Source organism: Scleropages formosus, chromosome 17 (assembly GCF_900964775.1).
Source record: "Scleropages formosus chromosome 17, fSclFor1.1, whole genome shotgun sequence".
Classification (NCBI taxonomy): Eukaryota; Metazoa; Chordata; class Actinopteri; order Osteoglossiformes; family Osteoglossidae; genus Scleropages; species Scleropages formosus.
In genome coordinates, this window is record NC_041822.1 from 3,036,257 (window position 1) to 3,062,925 (window position 26,669).

The 26,669-nt window shown below is 42.0% G+C and overlaps 1 protein-coding gene across 3 annotated transcripts; it reads right to left on the reverse strand.

The window, feature by feature from the left end:
• Positions 1-2,060: 2,060 nt before the first annotated feature.
• Positions 2,061-25,959, reverse strand: LOC108939020 (calpastatin-like). 3 transcript variants are annotated; one of them, XM_018760106.2, is made up of 12 exons: positions 25,721-25,959; positions 22,004-22,066; positions 10,549-10,653; positions 8,750-8,869; positions 8,017-8,130; positions 7,363-7,419; positions 7,085-7,192; positions 6,483-6,587; positions 5,782-5,868; positions 5,593-5,634; positions 4,188-4,283; positions 2,061-3,026 (listed from the first exon to the last, which is right to left on the reverse strand). In XM_018760106.2, exons 1-11 carry the CDS (start codon positions 25,760-25,762, stop codon positions 4,197-4,199), a joined length of 930 nt encoding a protein of 309 aa, XP_018615622.2. In that variant the 5' UTR covers positions 25,763-25,959; the 3' UTR covers positions 2,061-3,026; positions 4,188-4,196. The 3 variants fall into 3 exon arrangements, with proteins under 3 accessions (XP_018615622.2, XP_018615620.2, XP_018615621.2); XM_018760104.2 differs by having other exon boundaries at positions 7,309-7,419; positions 25,721-25,953; XM_018760105.2 differs by lacking the exon at positions 25,721-25,959 and adding an exon at positions 25,042-25,211 and having other exon boundaries at positions 7,309-7,419.
• Positions 25,960-26,669: the final 710 nt, after the last annotated feature.

Here is a 26,669-nt window from a genome sequence, read left to right on the forward strand (position 1 = left end):
AAAGATGATGCGTTCATGGCTCAAAACACACGGGAACTGGAAAGATGCAGCTTCCTGCCTTGTCTGGTTACGCCGACTTGCGCTTAACGTATTTCAGATGTTTTGCGTAAAATAAAAGCGCTATCCATAAATAATGTATATGCTGGAAATTTTTCTATGTAAATCCAGATTTACATGAATAAAATTTGCGTAAGTAGTGGGGTGTCTATACATGGAATGGGCCACTGAATACAGGCCAGCCTCAGCGGTGACCCCAGCAGTGATTGGACTTCCTTGACAATGCAGCAGCCCTTGATTTTGCCACTATAATACATCTCATATATTCCCAGATCAGGCTATTGCCACTTTTTAGTCGTATTGGCATTTCTTCTTCTTTTAAGAAGACAAAAGGGGTAGTTAATCATAGCACAAAGTTTCCCTGTCAGGTAGTTCAATGGTTATTTACATGTATTAATTGAGCAGATGCTTTTGTCCAGAGCAACTTGCAACGTTAAGCTACCTTCAAGTATTTACCCATTTACATAGCTGAATAATTTTTTTTTTACTGGAGAAATTTAGGGTAAGTACCTTACTCAAGGGTACTACAGCTGAAGATGGGATTCAAACTTCAGGGTTGGGCTTGGGGTTATGATCCTAATGCATAAATTGTACTTTTGCTGAGATGTACGTCACTTTGGACAAAAGCGTCAGCTAAATGAATAATTGTAAATGTACATTACGGAGGTTCTCGCTTCAAAACCCACTCCTGCTGTATTACCCTTGATCAAGGTACTTATCCTGAAGGAAAACCATTCTGAAGTTGCATATGAAATGTGGCAAGTCTGCTTGAACAACAGGCATCTGCTAACTACAGGCTAATAATGTCATCGTAATTTTGACAAGACACAGCTTACGTACGGAAATGGAACACTGCACTACCTTAAAAACACTGTGCTAAAGTTTTAATACAAATCCCACATTTTCTTTCATTCATTTATCTGACACTTCTCCAAAGCAACTTACAATGGTAATCTACCTACGCTTACTTAGGCAGTTATAGAGCTGGATAATTTTTACTGGAGCAATTCAGGGTAAATCTTGCTCAATTTGGCCTGGGGCACACTGTGTGGTGGGTCTGGGGTTCAAGCCCTGCTTGGGGTGCCTTGCGATGGACTGGCATCCCATCCAGGGTGTTTCCCCTCCCTCTTCGGTTTGCACCGCGTTGCCCGGTAAGGCTCCAGCTTGCCGTGACCCCACTTGGGACAAGCAGTTGTTGACATTGGTTGGTTGGTACCTAGCTCAAGGGTCCTACAGCTGGAGGTGAGATTCAAACCTGTTCAAATGTACCAGCCATCCCGCATCACCTTTTCATTATCATTAGAACTTTACAGAATTTGAGTGCAGGTACTCAGAAATTGATTCCTCAGCAGTTTTCTTAGTGATGATATTACATTTTGCTGTGTTAAAGGTCAAACACTGTGCAACTATAGTAGAGAGAAATTCAATGAGTAAAACAGCAGCAGAACAAACGAAGATGTGGTCTGTCAGGTTGCATCCACCCTTGGCATCGCATCATATGGCTCTACAAGAGCCACCCAGCAATTCAGGAACTTTCAGTGATTTTTTTTCTTTTACTATCTTCTTGTTTTTGAATTAATGACTCAAGTTAATTATATACCATGATTCAAAGTAGTAAAACTATTTTTAATTAACATTTCTTCAGTGGTAATTTATTCAGTTCCAGGTAGGTTCCAGGAAACCCACAAGTGAAGAGATTAGACTGGCGGACCTCTAACATTTTTCTTACACAAATTGGGTCCATAGACATCTCTGCAAACGCATGTTTTGGCACCTCTGAGTCATTCTGATAGAACAGTTATCAAAAGGTCACCAATTCCAAGAAAATAATATAAATTTAACCACATTTGGTAAAATGTCACTGTTCAAATAAACGCCACAAGCTGATAGGTTTTTAAAAATACCACCTTGTATTAGGCATCGCAGGAAGCTACTACGTTAGATGTTCCCTCTGAAGAGTGAGAATGTGTGCTTTTATTTTAAATCACACACCACAAAAACAGTAAAGCTCTATCCTGTTTTATTGTCCTTGAAATAACACTTGAAAAAGTCAGTTTTCAAACAACTACCACCTGAACAAAAAACCCACTCTATAATAGATGCAGTTTTCTACTGTGTATACTAAATTTTATCCATCACCTGTGTGCTTTCAGATACATCACGGTGCCCAAATATCTAAACCTTTTAAGTGGTACTAAAATAATGTGATAAAAGTAAAAAAAAACTTGTTTGCGATTTAATACACGTTCAACAGTTAGAAGTATTAGACCACAGCAGTAGCAACAGGAGAATACTTGTTGCAGTTTTTTTGGCGCGGAGTCCAATGGTTGGCTCACAGCGGCAGATGGGTGAAGTTGTTGGACCCCCACCGGGATGTCTTCACAGATGGATGATGTACAGGTGGTGGGATTCCACGAGCAGTAAGAACATAGGAGATCGCATAGGAATTTAAGGAGATCTGACCAGGGCAAGTTGTTGCTGAGGATAAGGGCTGGTGTAACACTTCTCTCTGAAACCTCCTAAAATTTCACTTTAAGTATGGAATCGGAATGCATTTGGTTGCTTGACACACAAAACAGGCTCAGTGTGGGATATTACCCAGAATATTAAACATATTCCATATGCAAATTACATAATATATAAAATCCATATCCAACTCATATTTGTTTTCTCTGTAGTTCCCGAAATACATTAAGAATGAAAGCACAAGTATTAAACCTATACCCAAAAAATTTCTCTTCTTATACAGCATTTCTCTAACACAACTAAAGGAATGGCTTCTGCTTCTAAAGGTGCAACTGTTTCCCTTATGACATCACTTTTGTAAATGTGCATACACACACACACACGTGTTAATATGCTGGAAAGTAGGTCTTCTGCATCCTACGACACTCTTAAGCGGGAATGTTTGTCCAGCTTCCTCCTTGAAGTTTTGTCACCTATTGGCCTAAAGGTTGACATTTTCTAGCCTGTGAAAAGAGACAATAAGTGTGTGTTGTCAGCATGGCAATGTGGTGCCTGTGCAGGTATCACCTCTCATCCACAATAATCATTTACTCATCAATAAATCTCAGATGTTATGATTAACACGTCTCCTTCTCATGAACAAGCAGGATTACAGGTGGTCCCCGATTTACAATGGGGTTATATTCTGCGAAACCCATCATAAATCGAAAATATCGTGAGTCGTAAATTAATTTAATACACCTAATACACACCTCTGCGTGACAGACTGGAAGATGCGGATTGCTGCCGCTGCCCAGCATCACGAGAGAGTATTGTACAGCATATCACTTGCCAGGGAAAAAAATCAAAATTCTAAATTCGAAGTACGATTCCTACTGAATGTCTATCGCCAGCTCACCATCGTAAAGTCAAAAAAATCGTATCTCGAACCATCATAAATTGGGGACCACCTGTATGTCCAGACACAAAACCACTACACTTGAACAAAAAAAAAAAAAAAAATGTTTTAAGATGATGCCCTGTTTGAAGTGCTGCTCGGTGTCTAGAGAACCTCAGTTAAAGTCCCTGCTGGTCCCTTTTTGGACAGTAGATGGTGTAGTGGTTAGACCCGCCACCTTGTGCTCAGAGAACACAGGTTTGACTCGGTGCTCCTGCTGCAGTACCCCTGATTGAGGTACTGACCCTGAATTGCCCCACTACAAATTACCTAGCTGAATAAAAAAGTCAATAATTTTAAGTAGCTTAACATAAAAACCTAACATGGTAATCCCCTTGGAGAAAAGTGTCAGCTAAATGAATAAATAATAATAAGAATGACAACATGCATCACTTTTGTTACTCTGGCGCACTATGACAGTATGACCAGTGACAGCTGGTAGGGTAGTGGTTACAACTGCTTCATATTGGGTCCAAAAGGTTGCAGGTTTGATCCCCACCTCTGGCTGTAGTACCCTTGAGTAAGTTACTTACCCTAAACTGCTCCAGTAAAATTACCCAGCTGTATAAATGGGTAAATAACTAAGTGTTTAACTGTAATATTTATGACCTTAACATTGTAAGTTGCTTTCGAGAAAAGTGTCAGCTAAATGAATAAATGCAAATGTGTGTACAATATAACGTAAATGTATGACCGTGCAGCCGGTGTCTCTGCTGTTGGCCCTTACCTCATGGGTCTAGCTTGTAACAGGCAACACATCTGATCCATTTTGACCAGGACCTTCACCACTGGCTGGCATCTTTTCCACTACTTTCTCTGACTCCTGAAATTTGGGGGGGTAACAAAATGAGGGGAAAAAAAATGTTTATCCTCCCCTTTCCTGCAAACGGAACTCAGGGCATCATATAATCCAACAACAACCCATGCAGTACTACAGAACATGTATTGCATTATCATTGTGAAAGGAAAGCCATATTTTTAAAGACAACCATGTTACAATGAAACGTGAAGCACCAAAAATTTTATTTTTACTGCGAAAGATTTAACTAAAGGGATCTGTATTTCAGCTGTGGAGACTCGCACGTTTGCAGTTATTCTATTTCCGACTAGATGACCTCCAATGCATTTTTTCCAGGGAAAAATTATATTATGATATATTATGATATTCAAAGAAAATCAGTTCTCATACTAATTCACTAGAAGCGAACAATTCCAAAACATGCAAATATGCCAAATTAATTTCTGTTCAAATTCCGTTCCATTTTGATGACATGTAAGGGTATAATTAGAATCATGATATCATTACAATTATATAAATGTATTTTCATGATGTAAAACGTAACCATCAATCCAACATTATACATGCAACACATACAGTATGAATTAGTGAAACCCCGTTATAACACGATCGTTGGGGTCCGTAAAAATGTCATTGTGAAAAAAGCGGGGTAGTGCTGAATCAGGGTTCAAGAAAAACCAGCATTAAAACTAACCAAATGTTGACCAAACATCCTAAATCAACCCTATTTTCGCCCTATTTGATCCATTTACTTTCTGGCTAGTATATTACCTTTGAATTGAATTCCGCGAATTAATGGTTGTAGTTACAGTAGAAAGCTAAACACAAATTAATTTTAATTACATATTTTTTACTTAAACAACAAAACAAATAAACAACAAAAAGCACTTTGGGCTTAAAACCACGTCTACATTCACGTAAGTTATAAAAATTAATTTTGATAGATTAACGCGAAACTTGTTTGCGTTCTTTGGACGTTTTGAAAAAAAGTTCTTGTTGCGTTTGATATTAGTTTAGAACAGCCTTTTGAAACTGACATCAAAGTTCGGTAAGTATGATTTGGCGACGATGAATCGATGGCGGGTGCTGAGACAGACAGCTGTAAAACTAAGAGGCATTTCAGCATTTCTAACCCACTTGCGCTGGAAGACGATGTGCTGAGTTTTTAAACTTTGCCAACTTTTGAAATTTTCAGTAGCTTCTCACATTATGGAAAGAGCAAAAAAGGGTCCAATGACCCATCGCGTTATATCCGAATTCGCGGTAAATCGGGGTTTTACTGTACTCTGTTAAAACTAAACACAGCCTGGATGAAATGCTCGACATATTTTACCTTTTTGAAAGCAGTGTCTTTCTCTTGGTTCTGCCCTCCATCCTTAAAGAAAGGAAAAGCCATCCTGCTATGAAACTATAACCCACTTCATCACTACTGCTTCATTTTCAAGCACAGTAATTAAAGTAAACGGGGTACTGAATGCGTACACAACACATTGTTCCACTTTCTTAAAGACTGTATACCAACCAGTGGCGCTTTTGGGAATCGGTAGTTTGGTGGAAGCGTGTCGTCTCTCTCTCCAAGTTTTCCCACATGTTTTTCTACAATTATGTTCTGCAATGGAACAGGGAAAATGTGAACACGTAAATAAAAACATGTGTAACTCACATTTACTTAGCAGACATTTTTCTCCAAAGCGACTTCCAACAAACTCTATGTAGTGTTATGAGGCCACACACCTTATTCACCTTATTCACCAAGTTGACTTACACTGCTAGATACACTACTTACACTGGGTCACTCATCCATACATCAGTGGAACACACTCTCTCTGTCACTCACTATGGGTGAAGCTGAACAGCATGTCTTTGGACTGTGGGAGGAAACCAGAGCACCCAGGGGAAGAACATGTAAACTCCACACAGACTGAATGGGGATCAAACCTACATCCTCTCACACCACCCAGGCGGTGTGAGACAGCAGCACTACTCACTGTGCCACTGTTCCACCCAACTCAAATTTACAGGAAATAGCCCAGGACAGTCTGCTGGGGAGGACAACTTAGAAATGAGGAAAAGTTACATGTAAATGTGTAGAAATTACTCTATACAGCAAACATAAGACAGAGATGAGGTTCAGAAAAAGGACGGCTGGAAGGCCATCTCATGTGTCCTCCACTCCCTCCTCTCTGCATTTAACTGTGCAAATGTGATAATGGCAGGACTCACCTCAATGATCTCTTCCGTTGGGACAGGTGTGGGGTCATAGCCGGAGCTAGAATCCATCAAGGTGTTGGACAAAGCATCAAAAGCATCGCTTGGCCCAGCAGAGAACTATGCAGAGGTAAAGAATAAGAATGTTTATTTTACATAAAAAATACATTTATATTTATTCACTTAGCAGACACTTTTTTCCAAAGCGACTTCCAAAGAACTCTATGCAGTGTTGTGAGCCACACACCTTATTCACCAGGGTGACTTACACTGCTATATACACTACTTACACTGGGTCTCTCATCCATACATCAGTGGAACACACTCTCTCTCTCACTCACACACTATGGGGGAACCTGAACAGTATGTCTTTGGACTGTGGGAGGAAACCAGAGCAACCAGAAGAAACCCACGCAGACTCCACACTGACTGAGCGGGGATTAAACCCACGTCCTGTTGCAGCACACAGGGACTGTGAGACAGCAGCGCTACTCACCGTGCCACCACACACACACACACACACACACACACACACACACACACACACTGTATACCACTATAGTCCCCAATTATCTGCTGTCTGTTCCTAGTTAATTATCCATAAGGATGCCTTTCACCTGCTGTTTAGCCTTGGTTGGCACTTCCATGCTACTCTTGAAATTTGGTGTGACAGCTTGGGCAAGCAAATCCTCCTCGAGGCTACCAAGGGCAGCATCTACAAGGGACTAAGAATACACAAGTGAGAATTAGAGTTGGAGAACTAACAAATCACATTTTGTTAGAAATAAAAACACTCCTTAACAATGCTTCGCTACAGTATAATGCGTCACGCTCCAGATACCAGTTTATGGGTGGATGCAGAAACAAGAGAGGGCTGATCAGGAGGGGGGTTTACAGGATGCTTGAAGTCCCCAGATAGTATGTTGAGAGCTTCTGCAGAGTCCATTGATGGCTAAAAGGAAAAAAAAACACAGAAGTCCACAACGGGCCTTAAACCTCTGAAAACATATCTCAGAATTTTCACATTTAGCTGACACTTCTTGTGTGAAGCAACTTACAATTATTTACTCAGCTGGATAACTTTACTTGAGCAATTTAGGGTATGAACCTTGCTCAAGGGTACTACGTTTAAAGGTGGGAAATGAACCTGTAACCATCAGGTGTAAAAGCAACAGCTCTAACAACTATGCTACCAGCTGCTCCCAGAATGATGAACTGTCTGACGAAATTCTGAAACGATGCAAACCAGCTCTGGCCCAGGGGCCCAATCATTATAGTGAATTGACTTAAGGGCCACACTTGCGAACATCATTTAAGTGAAACACTGAACCTTAAATGTCTAAATTGAACATTTTTAATTTTACTGCATTTTATTTAGGTGCAGTGTGTTCAGATGTGTGTCTAATTATAACTGCAGAATTCATAGTATTTATGGTGGGTATAGTATAAAGCTAAAGACAAATGTTCTCGTGGACCCCATATACTGTAGTACCACAGTGTAATGACAGAGTGATCCTCTGGGTGGCGATGCAGTACTTTGTAACCATACCCGTTCATTCGATGCTTTGGGTGTGTTTCCACACGTTTGGTGATCAGGGAGACCTTCGGGGGACTTGAAGTCTCCAGACAGTATGTCCAGAGCACCAGCAGAGTCCATCGAAGGCTGAAAGTAGAGGACATATATATTCCGGCAGGATGCACCATTACTTTTATATGCTGAACCATACCTGAAAAACAACACGAGAATAGACGCTCCTCTACTCAACGATGGTTCGACATACAATTTTTTGTAGTTACGATGATACGATAGCGATACGCATTCGGTAGAATCTGTACTTCGAATTTTGAATTTCGACCTGTTCCCGCGTTTGCGATATGCGGTACGATACTCTGTCCCGATGCTGGGCGATGGCAGCGAGCCGCAGCATCCACTCAACCACATTTGCAGTCTCTGTAACGATCACGCCCACGATCAGTAGGTGCAATACTGTATTCTTTTTCCACTTACGATGGTTTGACCGGAACGTAACCCCATTGTTAGTCGAGGAGCATCTGTACCGTAAAACCTGGAGTATGTCTCATCTGCAATGATCTCTGCAAAAATTGCAGTACAATCATTGCTTGACAAACATTAGTTAAACGCTCACCTATGCTAATATGCACGATGGAAAACCTGCTCGTCCTATAATTTCAGACATGATGCACCACTGATGAAATGGTTTAAACGTGTAAGAGAGCATGAGAGTTGAGCACTGCCGAGGTCCAGAGAAATCGCGACGTACCGGCATCTTGTCAGGGGCCGGGGGCTGTGGCACTGTCTCCTTAGGGGTCCTGTATTTTGGTGGGAGACTGTCCTCTCTCTCGCCCACTCGTATGGCCGTCGAAGCTTTCAGGCTGCCCTCCTGCAGCCCACGCAGACAAAAGTGATGATGACTGAACTAACACTGTTTTTGTCTCATCATCCATGCCCACAGAGCCATCATGAAGGCATCTCAGAATAATGTCGGCAACACTTCATGATCTCTTCAAACACTTCAGGTTTACGGTCATATGTATTCGACAAACAGAATGAGACTCTTGTGAATATAGTCCTTTCATCCCACAACAACACACATTTTGGGGTGGGGTCGGGGGGTACAAAGGACAATACAATACGATAAAAGAATGACAATACAACAACAAAATTTACAATATAAATGTGATATATGGAATACATATTTACACCTTAAATTGCATAAAAAGTACAAAGTGACAAGATGACTTAGCTGTACTCATGGAAATAAAGAGTCAACTAATGAATGTTGACCAACTTAGATAAATTATACAGACACCCCTTGACTTACGCAAATAGACCGTTCTTCAAACCCCTTACGTAAATCAAAATTTCCGTATGTCGGACTCCCCCTCGCCCTCTGATACAGAGCCAAGCCTTCTCATTTGTTGTAAACATGGGTATAAAAAAAATTACACAATATAAATCTCTAGTACAAGTGGTCCCCGATTTACGATGGTTCGAGTTACGATTTTTTCGACTTTACAATGGTGAGTTGGCGATAGACATTCAATAGAAACCGTTCTTCAAATTTTGAATTATGACTTTTTTCCTCGGCAAGCGATACACGAAGCGATACGCTCTCGCGATGCTGGGCAACGGCAGCGATCCCCATCTCCCAGTCTGTCACGCAGAGGTGTGTATTAGGGGTATTAAATGCATTTTCGACTTATGATATTTTTCGACTTATGATGAGTTTCGCGGAACGTAACCATATCCTAAATTGGGGACCACCTGTAAATGTCAGACATATTGAATATTGTTATAAGACATAGGCCGAGTCAAATAAATTTTTAAATTTCTATACAGTATAAATTTAATTTAAAAAAATAGACTAACGCATACGGTATTGTACTGTGCATGTTTACTTTATACCTAGTAGTATGCTGGCACACAAGAGGGTGCTGTAATTTATAATTTTTCCATCTCAGTTATTGCACCTTGACGTTTCTCCGTTATTATTGTAGTTTTCATGCTAGCTGTTCCTTTCACATGCTGCTTTATATGTACAGCATCCTTCACTTTCGCATTCAGTCGATGCAGCTAAACCTGGTTCCCGTGCTATAGACGATAATCTTTGTCCACCTTTATACTTCCTTATTATTTTCAATTTAATCTTCAAATCGATTGCTCTACGCTTGCGAGATGGTTCTTGTTTTCCTTCAAGCGCACGTTTACCACCAGGCATTGTGAATAATGAAATGAGTAAAAAATGTGGGGAAAAAGCACTACAGTAATGAGAGGAGATGTGTCCATGGCTCAAAACATGTGAGAACTGGGAAGATGCAGCTTCCTGCCTTGTCTGGTTACGTCGACTTGCACTTAACGTATTTCAGAAGTTTTACGTAAAATAAAAGCGCTATCCGTAAATTATGCGTATGCCGGGAATTTAACGTAAATCCAAATTTACGTAAGTCAAATTTACGTAGGTAGAGGGGTGTCAGTATTTCAACTCCCTTCAGGACTAGTTCAGCACATTTCCATGTTTTTACTGGATTTATTTAGCATTTACCACTTTCTCATTAGTACCTCAATAATGGCTGCAGGGCTGATCTTGCAAGGCTTTAGTACTGACTCTGGAGCAGGCAGCGTTTCCCCAAGAGCGCTCAGAGCGCTCAAGGGCATGGCGCGATCCTGTGGGAATGCAGCGAAGAGTAATGTAACGAAGTCCGTGAAATCACTCTGTCAGACAAATTTTTGGTGTAAGCAGGTAAAATTACCATTATACCACTTTATTGTAAAAAGAACTTAAAATCAGAACCCAGACTAAAATCACGTCACCGAAAATAAATTCAAATACCAAAAAAAAATTTTTTCGCATGAAAATAACATATTCAGAACAAAATTATTTCTGCCTTGTCTTCTATTGTTATATTTTAATTCATTCATCGTTATCAGCTTGTGTGAAACAGGGTCGTGAAGGTCTGCAGTCTAACCCAGAAGTAAAGGGAGTAAGATGAAACACACATTCTGAATGGAAACATTTCGAGAACTTGGCTCAATGTTAATAATATAAAAAAAGTGAAGATCCCATGATCACTGCCTGTGACTCTCACTCAGCAAAGTACAAGAACACCGTACTACGTTTACATGTATTCATTTAGCAGACGCTTTTCTCCAAAGTGGCAAACATCTCATAGAAAATACAATGTGTTCAATACATTAGCAGAGAGACATAGATGTAGACGCATTATTCTAAAGCACAGTTAATTTGTTACTTTCCACCATATGAAGAGGTTTATCCATTATTCTACAATTCTAAACACACGATCATTAAACATAAACATCACACACATTGCTGCATAAAGGTTTATCCATAGTTCAATTTCTAACCACACAATTTTTAAGCATGAACATTTAAATGTTTATCATGATCTTAAGAGATCAGACTGGATCAGAGCAGAGATCCAAGCTGTTAAAAGCTGTGTAATGTTACTTACAAGTATTTGACATTAGATTTTATTGGATCGTGAGCTGAAGGCTTTATTTATGATAATGTAGGCATATTCGTATTATTAAAGCTGTCAGTATGATTGTGGCCACAGCAGCACAAAGGAAGAAGTCCTGCTTCCTGAAAGAACCCTGCATGTCACAACCAAGTTAACAGATGATATATACATGTTTATAGTTTATTTCTATCCAGACTCAACACCCTGGTACAAACCCAACTTCCTACTGTAGTACCCTTGACTTGTTCCAGTAAAACCCCTACATTATAAATGAATAAATCACTGTAAGTAGCTTAACACTGAAAGCTGATGAGTAAAGCATCAGGTAAATGAATCAAATTAATAAATCTGCAGTTTCGGTTATGAGATCACATTCACACCAGTCGATGGTTGTGATTGATTAAAGATGTCAAGGTAACAAAACAGTTCTCCCAATGTTCTGCCCAAAGCAGAATTAAATTTCTGTATAGAGCTAAAAGTTAAATACGTGCTCACCAAAAAATGCAGGAGAAACAGTTACAATCGGTGCTGAAGCCTCCAGAAAAAATGGAAACAAAGCCAGCACTCTATACACACACACACACACACACACACACACACACACACACACACACACACACACACACACACACACACACACACACACACTTACTTTTTCTTTAAAAGTAACGCAAAAGTGACGATATAACACAAACGTGTTTCGGTTATGGGCCTTCCTCACTGTGACACAAAAATGTGTCAAATGTTCCAATAAGTGTTTATTTTATGTCTATGTTGTTGCTGTGTTCAGTGACCGATCTTAACTGTTAACAGGATTTGGCTTGTTGGGAATCAGCTATGCGGGTTTGAGTGTATGGCTGTGTGATGGCACAGTCTGTTTTGCACTTTTGTCAAGACTGCACACAGGCCATATATGGAAGCAGAATGACAACAATTGTATAAATGGCAAAATGCCAGCGTATCAGGGCAGCATGGTGGTACAGCGAGTAGTGCTGCTGTCTTCCAGTACCTGGGTGGTCCAAGAGGACATGGGTTTGATCCCTGCTCAGTCTGTGTAAAATTTGTATGTTCCCTGTGTCTGCGTGGGTTTCCTCTGGGTGCTCTGGTTTCCTCCCACAGTCAATAGACATGCTGTTCAGGTTTCCCCATAGTGTGTGAGTGACAGAGGGAGTGTGTTCCACTGATGTATAAATGAGTGACCCAGTGTAAGTAGAGTATCTAGCAGTGTAAGTCATCGTGGTGAATAAGGTGTGTGGGCTGATAACCATACATAGAGTTCACTGAAAGTTGCTTTGGAGAAAAGTGTCTACTAAATAAGTAAATGTACTGAAATATTATGATGGGTACATATTTTCTTAAGGCATTCTAGTGATTTTTCATTGAACGGGAATCTTAAATGAGGAATGTCTGTAATGATACTTGATACTTACTTGATACTATTGATATTGGTACTTACAGTTGTTTTATTTCTTATTTTAAACTAAAGCCCAAAAGGAAATTTGTTGGATGAACTGCTCCTCAGCAACCCTCCCTAAAAGCAACCTCACTTTACATTTTGCTTTCTACTGGCACTACATGAGAGTTAGTGCAGATGACACATCTGTCAGAAAAGTTAAATTATGAAATGGGTTGCGCTTAATAGATTTTCACAATCTGTTCAACTATCATTACAATATCAAACACTACAACATATGATATGTGGAATAATCACTTGTTTTCAAATTATAATTCAGCCAATGGTATTTAAAAAAAAAAAAAATCACTTGTCACCATCTTCACGTCCTGAAACCATGAAGATCTCCTACATACAATAATAAACAGGGAAAGATGTTCAATCCCTCGTGCCAAAATCAAGGGGGGGCTGGACACAAACCAACCACACCACAGTATTCCATCCCTCCCAAAACCCCGCCAAACAGTTCCTTTCACAAGAAAAATCAGCCCAAATCATGGGCAAACACCATCCTCCTCGCTGGGAGCCACCGCGTGCGCTTCCATGAAGATCTACTATACCATCTTGTCGATTAATCTCTGTACAGGTCAATGAGAAATACTACAGTAAGATCATGTTCTGCATGCTTTTTTGGTAGACATGAATTCATTTGCATGCTGTTTGGACTCAGCAATTCTCAGATTGCCTTCCACTGAAACCAGGAGGTCAGTTAAGGCCTGCTCAAGCACCCAAGATTTCACATCAAATCTTCAAAAATTCACCATCACCAACTGCTATTTGAAAATTTTAAAAAAAGACAAAACTCACATTACATTTCAAGAATCCTTCACCTACAGTCAATACAGTTCTTCACAGGGCCAGATCTGTTGCTTCTTCCTACACAATATCAAAAATCCAGCCCTTCGCTCTGATTATGCTGTTCAACTTCTTGCCCTTGTTGTAACTCCCTACTGGGAGGTCTTCCTCCATCTGGAGGAATGGAGAAAGAAATGGCCACACCTAGCTACTCCCGTTTCTAGGTAGCTTACTCATGCTACCCTCCATAGCTCTTTTCATCACTACTTTAAGACTGATCTGTCCCTACTGTATACCACATATCTGCATTTCCACTTTTGGAATCCTGCTGTCTATGCCCAGACACAATAAAATGATCATTCATTCCTTCTATGTCCAAAGGTGTGGAAAGAGCTTGCACTCACTTTCAACTCTGCTGATTTCTAAAGAACTGCTTCTTCACACATCAATTTGGAATTCTCTAACATCAGCTCTTCTAGCGCACCTCGGTATGCTGTTAGTCATAAATTCTCTTTCATTTTCTCACATTTGTGGGGCTAATTGCCAGGACTAAAGATAAAGCACAGAGGTTCTCGATTCTGGCTCCGATGCAGTGGAACAACCTCCCCCTCTCACTCAGAACTGCTGAATCTCTGTCCACGTTTAAAAAGGGTCTTAAAACTCATCTCTTCCAGACTCACTTCACCCATGATCTCTTAAGTTCATGTAAGGTGTAAATGTTCATGCACTATAACTTTAAGATCATGCCCGGATAAACCTTTACGCAGCCACTCCTGTAATGAAATGGAAATGTTTGTATGAATCTCCAAAAAAGATAAGCTTTCTAGGAAGGTGATCGTGAATCATGGATATTCGGATAAATTTTATGCAGTTACATATGTGATGAACATCGGTTCATATGGTAGAAAGAAACACGCTAACTGTACTTAATCACACATCTGCATCTAAGTGCCTCTTTCCGTTAATGTAATGAACACATTGTATTTTCTACGAGATGTACGTCGCTTTGGAGAAAAGCGTCTGCTAAATGAATAAATGCAAATGTAAATTATATCTAGAGCTATGATTACCTTGTGTGAATTGCACCACAGTACTTCAACTTGGAATATCAAGTATGGCTGTTACCCTGTAAATCTCTAAGCCCTTATATACGACACAAACCTAATGGCATCAGCAGTCTTGGACAAAGGGGTCAGTTTAAGAAAAAACTAAAAATAAATAGAAATTTGTATTCCATTAATTCAGTTAATTAATCCTTCTATCTGAGCGCTGAGGTTGTTAGCCATTAAAATGAAGGACTGGTATACCTTCATCCACTGTGACCTTCCAGGACCAAAAACACTCTAATAAAGTGATCTCAACCCAGCTTAATGTCACAGTCACCAGTCATTGTGGATCTCGCAGTGAAGTGCACTGAGCCTTGAAAGTGACTGACTGGCAAAATTTCTCTCACTAAAAGAGAATGCTGTTCCTCTCTCTGAACACAAGAAGACAATTTAACAAGACAGGTTTTTTTGTTGTTTAATGGGATTAAAAGATTTTTCAATTGCCTTCAGTTAAAAAAAAAAAAAAAAAAAAAAAAAAAAAAAAAACCAACTGTACTCACGAGTCCCTGGGGGGTAGGTGGGACTGTTAATTAAGAGACCAAAATAACATTAAACTGTCATTCCAGGAGTCCATACATGACTGATAAATGTGCTGGAGAATAACATGATCTGACAAGATGAAATGTTTTTCCTTTAAATTATTCCATAACTTAAGAAAAAACATGAGCAGACAGCTGGTGGACTGTACTCAGAGTCCCCGGGGGATAGCTGGTAGCGTGATGTTAGAGCTGCCGCCTTCAGATCTAAAGATCGCAGGTTTGCTCCCCACTTCCAGCTGTAGGACCCTTGAGCAGGGTACTTACCCTGAACTGCTCCAGTAAAATTACCCAGCTGTGTAAATGCGTAAATAACTGTAACCTTAACCGTAAGTCGTTTTGGAGAAATGCATCAGCAAAATGAATAAATGTAATGAGTACAAGTAATATTCACAAAACGATTAACTAGCATACAGAGACAAGAATCTCTGGGAGAAATTCCATGTAAAATGGTAAAGAATGTTCTCACAGAATTGCTAAATTATTACAAGCTGCCAGGCGAGAACAACAATGCGTAAACAGCACATGTTGGAAAGGCTCCGATTGCACCATGACCTGTGCGTCTCTGACTGACACAACCCCCCCCCCCCCCCCCCCAGGGAAGTGCATACGACACAAAGCAGACCGCAGGAAAACGGCAGAAATCAGGGCTGCTCACATCAGCTAAGGGCCGCTGGGAGGGTCAACCCATCACTTACCCAATTCATCTGGGTCATTTCAAGGAGCGACACTGGCATTCTAGTTCTTTGGTATCTGTCGTTCTCCTTCTAAACTACATTTTGAGAAGTACGAGTAATTTCACCTATAAATAAAATTTCTACCATCCGGTTCTTTGAAAATGGGTACTTAAGTCATGTGGATCCATGTTTTTGCTTGTGTGTGATGGCCCGATTCCTGTTTTTTCATACAATACTCAACAATAAACAGTAACATCTACGAAATACGGCAAAAAAGGACACGGTATGCCGGTTTAAAATTGCCCCACATTTCCGTTTCAGCAAAACTCACAAAGAGCCACTTTTTGTACCTGGAATTTGCTCTACTATATAAAGAGGGGGGAAAAAAGGAGTTATTCATACTCACTTTTCCCACAGACAGTTATGCTCATTTGAACCCGCTTGGCAACGGGGCACGGCCTTTTCAAAAACTCTGTGTTTACTGGCTGGCTCAGTATTTCACTACATTAAGGTTCAATGTGTAATAAACAATGTAGGGGGTGCGGTGGCGCAGTGGGTTGGACCACAGTCCTGCTTTCCGGTGGGTCTGGGGGTCAAGTCCCGATTGGGGTGCCTTGCAACAGACTGGCGTCCTGTCCTGGGTGTGTCCCCTCCCCCTCCGGCCTTATGCCCTGTGTTACCGGGTAGGCTCTGGTTCCCCACGACCCCGTATGGGACAAGCGGTTCTGAAAATGTGTGTGTGTGTGTAATAAACAGGGAAAGGCAAAGGGACTGGAACCCAGAACAGAAACCACATTATTGACGCCAGTTAAAAGAAAAAAAAGCAAGCAAGTGGCAGTGATCCACACTTCTCTGGAATGCTAAAAATCAAAAGCACACTCCTTGCACAGAGGCAAAACACAGATAGCACAGTAACCAGAATGAGGGTGAGCCAAGATACACCAACTGACAGATGAGTCCTGTTTAATAACAACTGAACTATATTGGCTTTTTTTCCTGGGATCTGAACTGAACTCATACATTTGGAGGGATGGGGGATGCAAGTAATTACAGACACATTCGTCCATCTATCCATTATCAATAACTGCTTGTCCAGTGCAGGGTGGCCATGGACCAGAGCTTATCCTGGAGGCATGAGGCAGGGAATACCATGGATGGAACGCAACCAAGTCACATATCTTCGGATTTCAGGGAAAAAAGAGCACCTAGAGGAAACCCATGTGAACATAGTGAAAACATGGTAACCCCACACAGAGAGAATGAGAGCAGTATCCAAACCTATGGAGCACGAGCTGAAAGGCACCAAAATTAACCCCTGCACCACCTTGTCAGCCGACTACAAAATCCATTAAAAAAAAAACACGCAGATACATACACACACCTAAGCAGCATTAAAACACCACCAGAAAACAGCCACAGTGGCTTAGAAATGTTCTAATAAAGTAAACATCGAATCATGTGAACATTCTTCTGATATCAGAAGCAGATAAGCTGTCTTATTTACATTTTTTCATTTAGCTGATGCTTTTGTCCAAAACAACTTACAGGTGTTAGTCTACTTACAATTATTTACCCATTTATACAGCTGGGTAATTTGTAGAAGAGCAATTTAGGGTAAGTACCTTACTCAAGGGTACTACAGCCTACAGCTGGAGACCAGAGATAAACCTGCAACTTTTGGGTCCAAAGGCAGCAGCGCTAACCCCTACAGTACCAGTTTTAGCAGCTGCACTATGACTACTAAATAAAATTATCTAAGAAAGACAGAAGCAGAAGGGGGGGGTCACGGGGTCACGGGGAACCGGAGCCTACCCGGCAACACAGGGCGTAAGGCCGGAGGGGGAAGGGGACACACCCAGGACGGGACGCCAGTCCGTCGCAAGGTACCCCAAGCGGGACTTGAACCCCAGACCCACTGGACAGCAGGACTGCGGTCCAACCCACTGCGCCACCGCACCCCCCAGAAGCAGAAGTAGTTCTGCAAAAAAAAAAAAAATACAAGTTCTAGAACCTTCTCTGGAACAGAATTTTTTTCTTAAAAAAAAAAAAAAAAAAAAAAAAAACGAGCCTCTTTGCGCTCCATGGCAGCAGGTAGCATGATGGTTATAGGCGGTGCAGTTGAGCTCAAAAGGATCCGGGTTTGAGTGCCATCTTATGGTCTACTAACCTTAAGCATGGTACTTTCGCCCAACAAGACCCCTAAAAATTACCCAGCTGTATAAAAGGAATAAATAAATAAGTCACTTACATGTTAATAGAGCTGTTGTGGCAACTCTACAAGTGTACTCTGTTTTAGATAAGCTCTACGGCAGTTTGCACATGCATTTCAAAATATTTGCAGAGGTTTGCGTTCAAATTAAAACCGCATTTAAACCTTTGAGCACATATTTACGTTTAGCAGACACTTTTCTCCAAAGCATCATCACATCTAAAAAAAAAAAAACACAATAAGTGAATGACATCAAGAGGAGGAGTGATTTCGGTTGCAGACGTGTTACTCTAGAGCACGATCGATTCGCCACAATCCATCACATGAACCAGAATGCATTACATGAGTAGCCGCATATGGATTTTTCCATTACGTACAGGGCTGTGGAGTCGGTACACAAAACCTTCGACTTCGACTCCAACAAACCAACCAACCCCGGGGTTGCGGCGAGCCGGAGCCCATCCCAAAAACACAGGGAGCAAGGCTGAAGGGTGTAGTACACCCTGGATGAGACGCCAGTCCATCGCAAGGCACGAGTCACTCCGACTCCAGTAACCCAATAATTGCTTCCGACTCCGACCCTATGTCACTGCCCAAAAGTTGCACGTTACTTTGTGGGTCGACTCATCCAGCGAATATAGGCCTAAACCTATAGTACACCTCTCATTTTTTGGGGTCAACTCCTACACCAGATTGACTTATATGCCATTTAGTTGGAGTTGGTACTTTTTACCGACTCCGACTCCAGCAACCCAATAATTGCTTCCGACTCCGACCCTACAGCACTGCCCAAAAGTTGCACATTATTTTGAGGGTCGACTTATCTGGCGAATATAGGCCTCAACCTATATTACACCTCTCATTTTTTGGGGTCGACTTATACGCCGGATCGACTCATATGCCGCATATACGGTGCATTTAGTCTCCAGTACACCAATAATTGCTTCCGACTCCACGACTCCGAATGCACAGCACTGATTACATCAAGTATTCAAAACACTAGTAAGCCAAAACAGCATCTGGGTGTGAACCCTGAATCACGTCTTGCTCTAATGAACTGTGCTGAACAACAGGAGACAGGCTGGGCTCTGTCTCCCCGGATGGAATGCAAGGTGAGTCAAGCGTGAACACCTAGACGCCATGCAACAAGTCTGCTGCAAAAAGCATTCCCTCTCACTTCGCAGTAGTGAGGGAAAGCTCTGGGAGAAACATTGGATGTGAGGTGAGGCTTATGAAAATCTCAGGGCACTCCCTTTTTCCTTAAAACGGCCCTTTCAGCATGAGTACAAACCTGAGTCTGTCCGCTGCCGTACGTATGGAACCCAGCCCACTCCACCGGGATTGCACAAGACATCCTGTCGGAAAACACCCCACCTCCAGCACATCCTTTCCCTTTTAACTTTCAGATCTGTTAGATATTATTGCAAATATCTAAAAACAAAAGGCAAAACGCCGCACTTTGTGCACACTGGTAGCACAGACAGTAAAACTACAGAGGTAGACACATGCGCCCAGCCAGCAGCGTAGTGGTTACAGCTACACCCCTTTGGATCCAAAGGTTGCTGGTTTGACCACAACCTCCAGCTGTAGCTTTCTGGAGCAAGGTACTTACCCTAAATTGCTCCAGTTGTATAAATGAGTCAATAATTGGAACCTTAACATTGTAAGTGGCTTTGGAGAGAAGCATCTGCTAACTGACTAAATGTAAAGATGGTTAAAGGACTGCCTGTGGTGTAATATTGCGTTTGTGTGTGTGTGTGTGTGTGTGTGGCTGCCTGGCGACATATGAGTGTCATGTTGAAATATTTATTCATTTAGCAGACGCTTTTCTCCAAAGTGACGTACATCTCATAGAAAACACAATGTGTTCATTTGTGATTCTTAAGTACAGTTTGCTTCTTTTCACTATATGAACCAACGCTCATCACACGAGCAGCCTCATGAAACTTTATCCGAATATCCACGATTCCCGACCACCATCCTACTAATTTTTTTTTTTTTTTTGGAAATATATATAAAGATTTACATTACATTACAGGAGTAGCTGATAAAGGTTTATCCAGAATGACCCCCCAAGCAACATTCCCCCAGCGATTCAAGGATAGGCACCGCGACCCTGACCAGGACAAGTGAGAGTGCGAAAAGCCTGAAAACACACTGCTCCGTGCGCTGCTTCACTTTACATCTGCTCTTTATTTTTCATAACAGGATCACCGGCCTCTGAGATAAGGTGGGGAGTGACAGCCGCGCAACTGTTCAGCTCGCACACATTTAATTTTCATTTCGTTTTCAGCTGCAGTTTTACGACGTGTGACATCCTGCTGTTTGTGTGCCGGGGCAAAACGGTAGCAGCGCCAGGATTTTGCATTTCCCACAGGTTTCAAGGCCTGCACATCTACAGACTCACATTCCTCACCTGTCTCTGGTAAACATCCAATGTTCAATTACGCTCACGTGACAAAAACGATGATCATAAACCAACGAGCCGTAGGTTTTTATTACAGGGATGTGGCCTCGTATAGAGACCACAAAGTCTTCCCAGGCTAATGCAGTTTACGTCACGACAGCCTAATGTGATGATCCAGCTGTCAATCACTGCTTTATGAATGAGCACGCTAAATACGAGTCCCCACTGTCCTTAAATCAAGTTATGTTTCCTTGGGTGCGTATGATAACCGAGGGTTCTCTACACCACATTGTTCAGCGGAACTGGGTGAAGAGCACTTTCCCAGGGTGTCGTGTCACTCGGGGGATCCGTGCAGCATGCCGAGCGAAAAGAAACAGAGACCACGTGATACACATATACAGAGTGAAAGCGTGTACCTGCATTTATGAGACGTTTTGAGATTAAAACAATAACTGGGAGACTGGCTGCTGCTACGCTATAAGGAAAAGTGGTAAATGCAAAAAGAAGCAGAACGAAGTATGTAAGTTAGTGAAACGAGTTTTAACTGGCCACTCCTGAAAAGCAGTACATAGCAGGACACGAAGAAATAATAAGAAAAATGAGAAAAGTTTCAAACAGGATTTAACTTGCCGCGCCTGATGACTTTGCCGATTTGCTCATAGGTGGATTCAGCCGCCGGGGGGGAGCTGAGAATGTGGCCTGGCTACATGCCATAGACTGTGCATTAAAAAACAATCTATATCCATTCCTTCCTATAATTAGAAGTAACAGTTACTGGTTATCTTTTTCATTCTAGTGAGCCATGTCTTGGACATAGCTAACCCTAACCCTAACCCCCTCACTCATACTGCATGTTAGCATTTGCATTTACGTGCATTCATTTAGCAGACGCTTTTCTCCGAAGCGACGTACATCTCGTAGAAAATACAATGTGTTCATTACATTAGCAGGAAGAGACACTTAGATACAGATTCTTAAGTACAGCTGGTTTGTTTCTTTTCACCATATGAACCAATGTACATCACGCGAGTAGCTGCATGAAACTTTGTCCGAATATCAACGATCCCTAACAGTTATTTATTTATTTATTTATTTATTTATTTCTAACATCATTCATAAGACCCTGAGCTTCAAATCTGCAGTCAGCAGGGGCAGAACAGGAATGGGGCTGAAACTCTGCGCAACACAAACAGCAAAACAGTCCCTCAGCACAAGAGTGTTGCAGATAAGGGAAACTATTTCCAGCTTTTTTGGCTTCAGTCATCCTTGTGCACCACAGGCATGGGGTAAAAAGGAAGTAACAAGATGGCTTTGTGCTTGGTGGAGGTGGGGGGTGGGGGTGAGGACTTTACCTTGGCTAGAATACCTGCTGTCCCTGGGTCTTTGGTGTTGGCAGTAGCATTCTTCTGGGTACCCTGCATCACACAAGGAGAGGGAAAACACAGGAAACTCATTTTAACCAAAGATACACCCTCATTCACCCTGATTCACCCTGATTACTGCACTCCCACTTACTGGGAAAACGAGTGACAGGAACGTACAAGTTCATATTTGGTAATAATTGTGTCGCAAGCTCTTGGCAACAAGCGATTCCATATTTTTGTACATCTCTAAAGTCTTATGGATGTGTGCAAACAGAACACATACCTAAAAAGAAGACACGTTTAACCAGTACGGTTAAACATGATGCTTTTTGGCAACAAAAATGCTCTTCTTTGGCGTGACAGCTGTGAGTATTGTGTTCACACAAATGCCGCACATTCCCTGTAAGATGTGCTGAGGATCGAAATCACTGCAAATCAGTTAAAATTATTAAAACTGTTCATTATTTTCACTAACATTGTTTAACGTGCAACATCGTAACAAGACACTTCCAATTACAAAACAGACCACTATTTCCAAAATATTGTGTAGCACATCAGTGTGTAAGGCCTAAAAGTTATTTTATTTTCCGTAGCACAAAAACCAGATTTACCAGAATTTATAAGAGCATTTACTTTGGTCCAGCAGTGTATGCACTATATTAAAATTTAAATGTATAATAATATACATTTTAAGCTGGTCACAGTTCACACACACACACACACACACACACACACACACACACACACACTGTCTGAACTGCTTGTCCCATACAGGGTCACGGAGAACGGGAGCCTAACCCAGCAACACAGGGCGTAAGGCTGAAGGGGGAGGGGACACACCCAGGACGGGATGCCAGTCCATCACAAGGCACCCCAAGTGGGATTCAAACCCCAGACCCACTGGAGAGCAGGACCCACCCCAACCCATTGCACCACCGTGCCCCCCAAGCTACAGTTTAGCAACATTATTCATCTGTCCTGTTGCTGCTGTTCCTTGGGGTTATAACATAGTAAATCAATGTAAAACAAGATTGTACACAGGTAACGGAATGATGAATATCTTCGATCATTCTTCAGACCTTTGTATCTTCGTAGTTCTCACTGGCAACCAAAATCGGTACCATCTCCTTTCAGGTGGCTGGGTAGATACGGTGGGTGCAGCCTAAGTGTTGTTCAGAAATTTTAAATCTAATGAGATGCATCAGACGCATTTCCAGCAGTCCTAGTGGATCTGCGCTCATAAACATGAAAATAAATTAACAAGGATGGAAACGTACTTCATTATGCTACATCAAACTGCCGACAGCCATATACAACTGGAGGAACCAGTTTCTGGGTGTGAAAACATGCCTTACATTTACAGTACTACAGAGGCCCTAGGGTTTTACGAAACAAAATAACAAGGGGAATTTTAGGGACTGCGCTGCCGTTTATTACACACACACACATATATACAACTGATTTGTAAAAATAATAAATTTGGGGCAGCAGGTAACACAGGGGTGAGAGCTTCCATTTTGCATTTTAAATAAATAAATAAATAAAGGTTAAAATTCTTGTTTCTGCTGTAATGCCATTGAGCAAGCTACTTACCTTAAACTGATAAATGCAAAATTAAACAACTGGAAGAAACAATTCTCGGTAGATTAGTACATGAAGCTCAAATTGAAGGTGGAAGCAAGACAAAAGCTACACGATCGAATAAAATGATCTTGCGAGGCCTTCCTCTGGGTTTTAGAGGATTTACTTTTTACATTTCTTGAAAACCCTATTAATCCAAAGAATGACAATTAGTGACCCCCGGTTTAGAACAATGTATACATGAAATTCCACCATGAATTTCATAAAGTCACAGTAAGTTTTGCATTAGTTTCTAAAATATTAATTTAATTAACATAATTTAATAGTTATATGGGGAAATTAGTAGATGATTCGCTGCTAATGAAAGACCCAACAAGTTTTTTTTTTTTTTTTTCGAAGTGTTGAAATGTTTGCTCTTCGGTATCATCTTGCAACATCAAGTTTGTGTACCAGAGATATTACTTGACAAGCACGCTTTCCTTAGGATAAACGTCCAGAGGTTCTGCAAGGGCAAATCATAATAGGCAGGGAAGTCTTTCCAATCTCCTCATGGAGGTCCAGAGTCCAGGATGTTTCAGATAGCTGAAAGGCTGAATTACAGTCCAAATAATTACTATAATAAAGCTGTCAAGGGTGTTGAAAAGGACCTGGGCAGGGCACCTCTGCTGTACACTACAAACCTATGACAGCACGCTGGGCACACACACTTTGTGACTCTTCTGCTGAATAAAATATGCAATATATATTGCTTTGCACAGTTTTTTGGCATAAATATGGCACAGATTACATTATCAGGTTTAATTCTGATTCTCAGCTTCGATCCACTGAAATCAGATGGAAGTGCTGTGGTACAGAGCCCGTCCTGGGAAAGTGCAACCTGGACAGGACTCCATCATAGAGTGACACACACACACATACACCACTTATACAATTTTTCTTTGAAAAAGAAATTATTGGCCCACATTTGTAACTGATTTAGAATAATGTACTTAAAACTGCTAAATGAAATATCCGAAACCACACGAACAATCCAGTGGCATCCGTTACGAAAGTTTCCTCGCCGTCTATATAGGTGAAGAGCTATTTTTGAATCAATAAATGAATGCGCGTCAAAAGCGGCGCGCGAGAGCTCATCGCAAGCGCCGTCGCGCAGCACATTCGCGTAGCTCAGTTAACGCGCGTGGACGTTTCTAAAGTTCGCGGGGGAAAAAAAAAAAAAAAAGAAAGAAAGAGCCACTCGGCTGGGACACCTGACAGCATTAGGCGTCGCGGCACGGGGTGTCCCACGGCAAACACGCGCGCTTTTGAACGCGTTTTCAAGAGTGGTAGTAGTAAAAAAAAAAAAAAAAAAAAAAAAAAAAAAGTTTAGAAAAGAACTACAAACTAAGGCGAAGGGACGACGCTGGGTGCGGCCCCCGCCATCGGGACGGGGCGCTCCTACTCACAAGCCATATCCAGTACTTTGCGTAAGCCATGGCGGAAGGAAGCGCTGAGCGGCCCCGATCGCAGCCCGCAGGGACGACAGAGAGAGAAGAGCGGCTCCCGCAATCCGTCCACGCTGCTCCTCGCAGCACTCAGTGGGAGGGCGAGTCCCGTCCAGTTTGTTGCCAAAGTGCATGGGCGGTGACGGGGCTCCTGCAGGGCCATGATGTCACAGCGCTGCCTCTCCCGCCGCCGCCTTCCGTCCGCGCTGCGCTCTCCGCTCTCCGCTCTCCGCGCCGCGCTTCACCTCCACTCCAATAACGCGGCCGCGTTAAACTCCCACCGCACCGAGCGTCGGTAAAGCGGCGCGCGCCTCAATCCACCGCACGTCAACATACGATACAACAACCCCACTTCGCAGGCGAGCGAGCGCGTCTCACGAACTCCCCCACGGATGCTGCGAATTCCACGAATACGTCACGATTACTTTCAACGCCCGTTCCCCAGTGGCGAAGGAACTGCGAGTATTTCATGGAGTTACTTGTGTCCGAGTCCTTGCCACTGCTGTGTAAAAGTCGGAGCTGCTGTCACTGTGTGTGTGTGTGCATCTCCGATTTAATCATCAGCGAATAACGGACTGGTAATAGGTATTAATTAAAATATAAATAAATAAGTAAAGAGTACCGACTGATATATACGCACCTTGTTCCTACGGCGACGATGTTTTCTCTTTTTGCTCGGCATTCTGGTTCGGTCCGGACAGGCTATACGAACGAGGAGAGAAAGCCCGACTCTGAGCCCGGCGCGACGCCTCAGCCGTCAGGATGGTGTCATTTAAAGCGCCGCACGCTGCGCGCGCACACGACCCCCTCCCCCTCCGCGCTCGCGCGCTGCCTTGAATTCCTCGCGGAGCACAATTAGCGCCGTGTCCGTTTTTCTGCTGCCCATCATCAAAATCACATGAGCTTTGGGTCTATTATTTCGACACCGCCTTTTCGTGTGTTAAACTGTTTTGCTTCATGACCTCGGTTCCTGCTGGGGGGGTGGGGGGGGGCAGAGTATCTTTTATGTAACGCGCGTTCATGGTCCGTCGTTGACGCGTTTCCAGGCGCTGCTTGTATGTGAGCGTATCCTCATCTATTCTGGCAGTGTCGTTATACCGAAAAGCTGTGGAGAGATGTTTCTAAATTCATTAAACTGTGTTAGGATTTTGCTTTGCACTTTGGATTATTACATTTTGATAGAAGTACAAAGAAACAGGCATATGATATGTCATTAATTTATTGATGATTTTGGCCAAGTATCATACACACCGGTCCAAATTTGGTAATAAAAATCCTATATTTTCTGTTGCTCTTAGAGAATGTAAGTAGTACATAAAGACTTAAGGAGTGTGATAATATGAAGGCTATTAAGACTGTTTTTGTGCATGTTTGAATTGTTTAATAATAAAGAAAGAGTAGCACTGCTGTCTCACAGCACCTGGGTGGTACGAGAGGACGTGGGTTCGTTCCCCACTCAGCCTGTGTGGAGTTTGCATGTTCTCCCCTTGTCTGTGGGTTTCCTCTGGGTGCTCTGGTTTCCTCCCACACTCCAAAGACATGCTGTTCAGGTTTCCCCATAGTGAGTGAGTGACAGAGAGAGTGTTGCA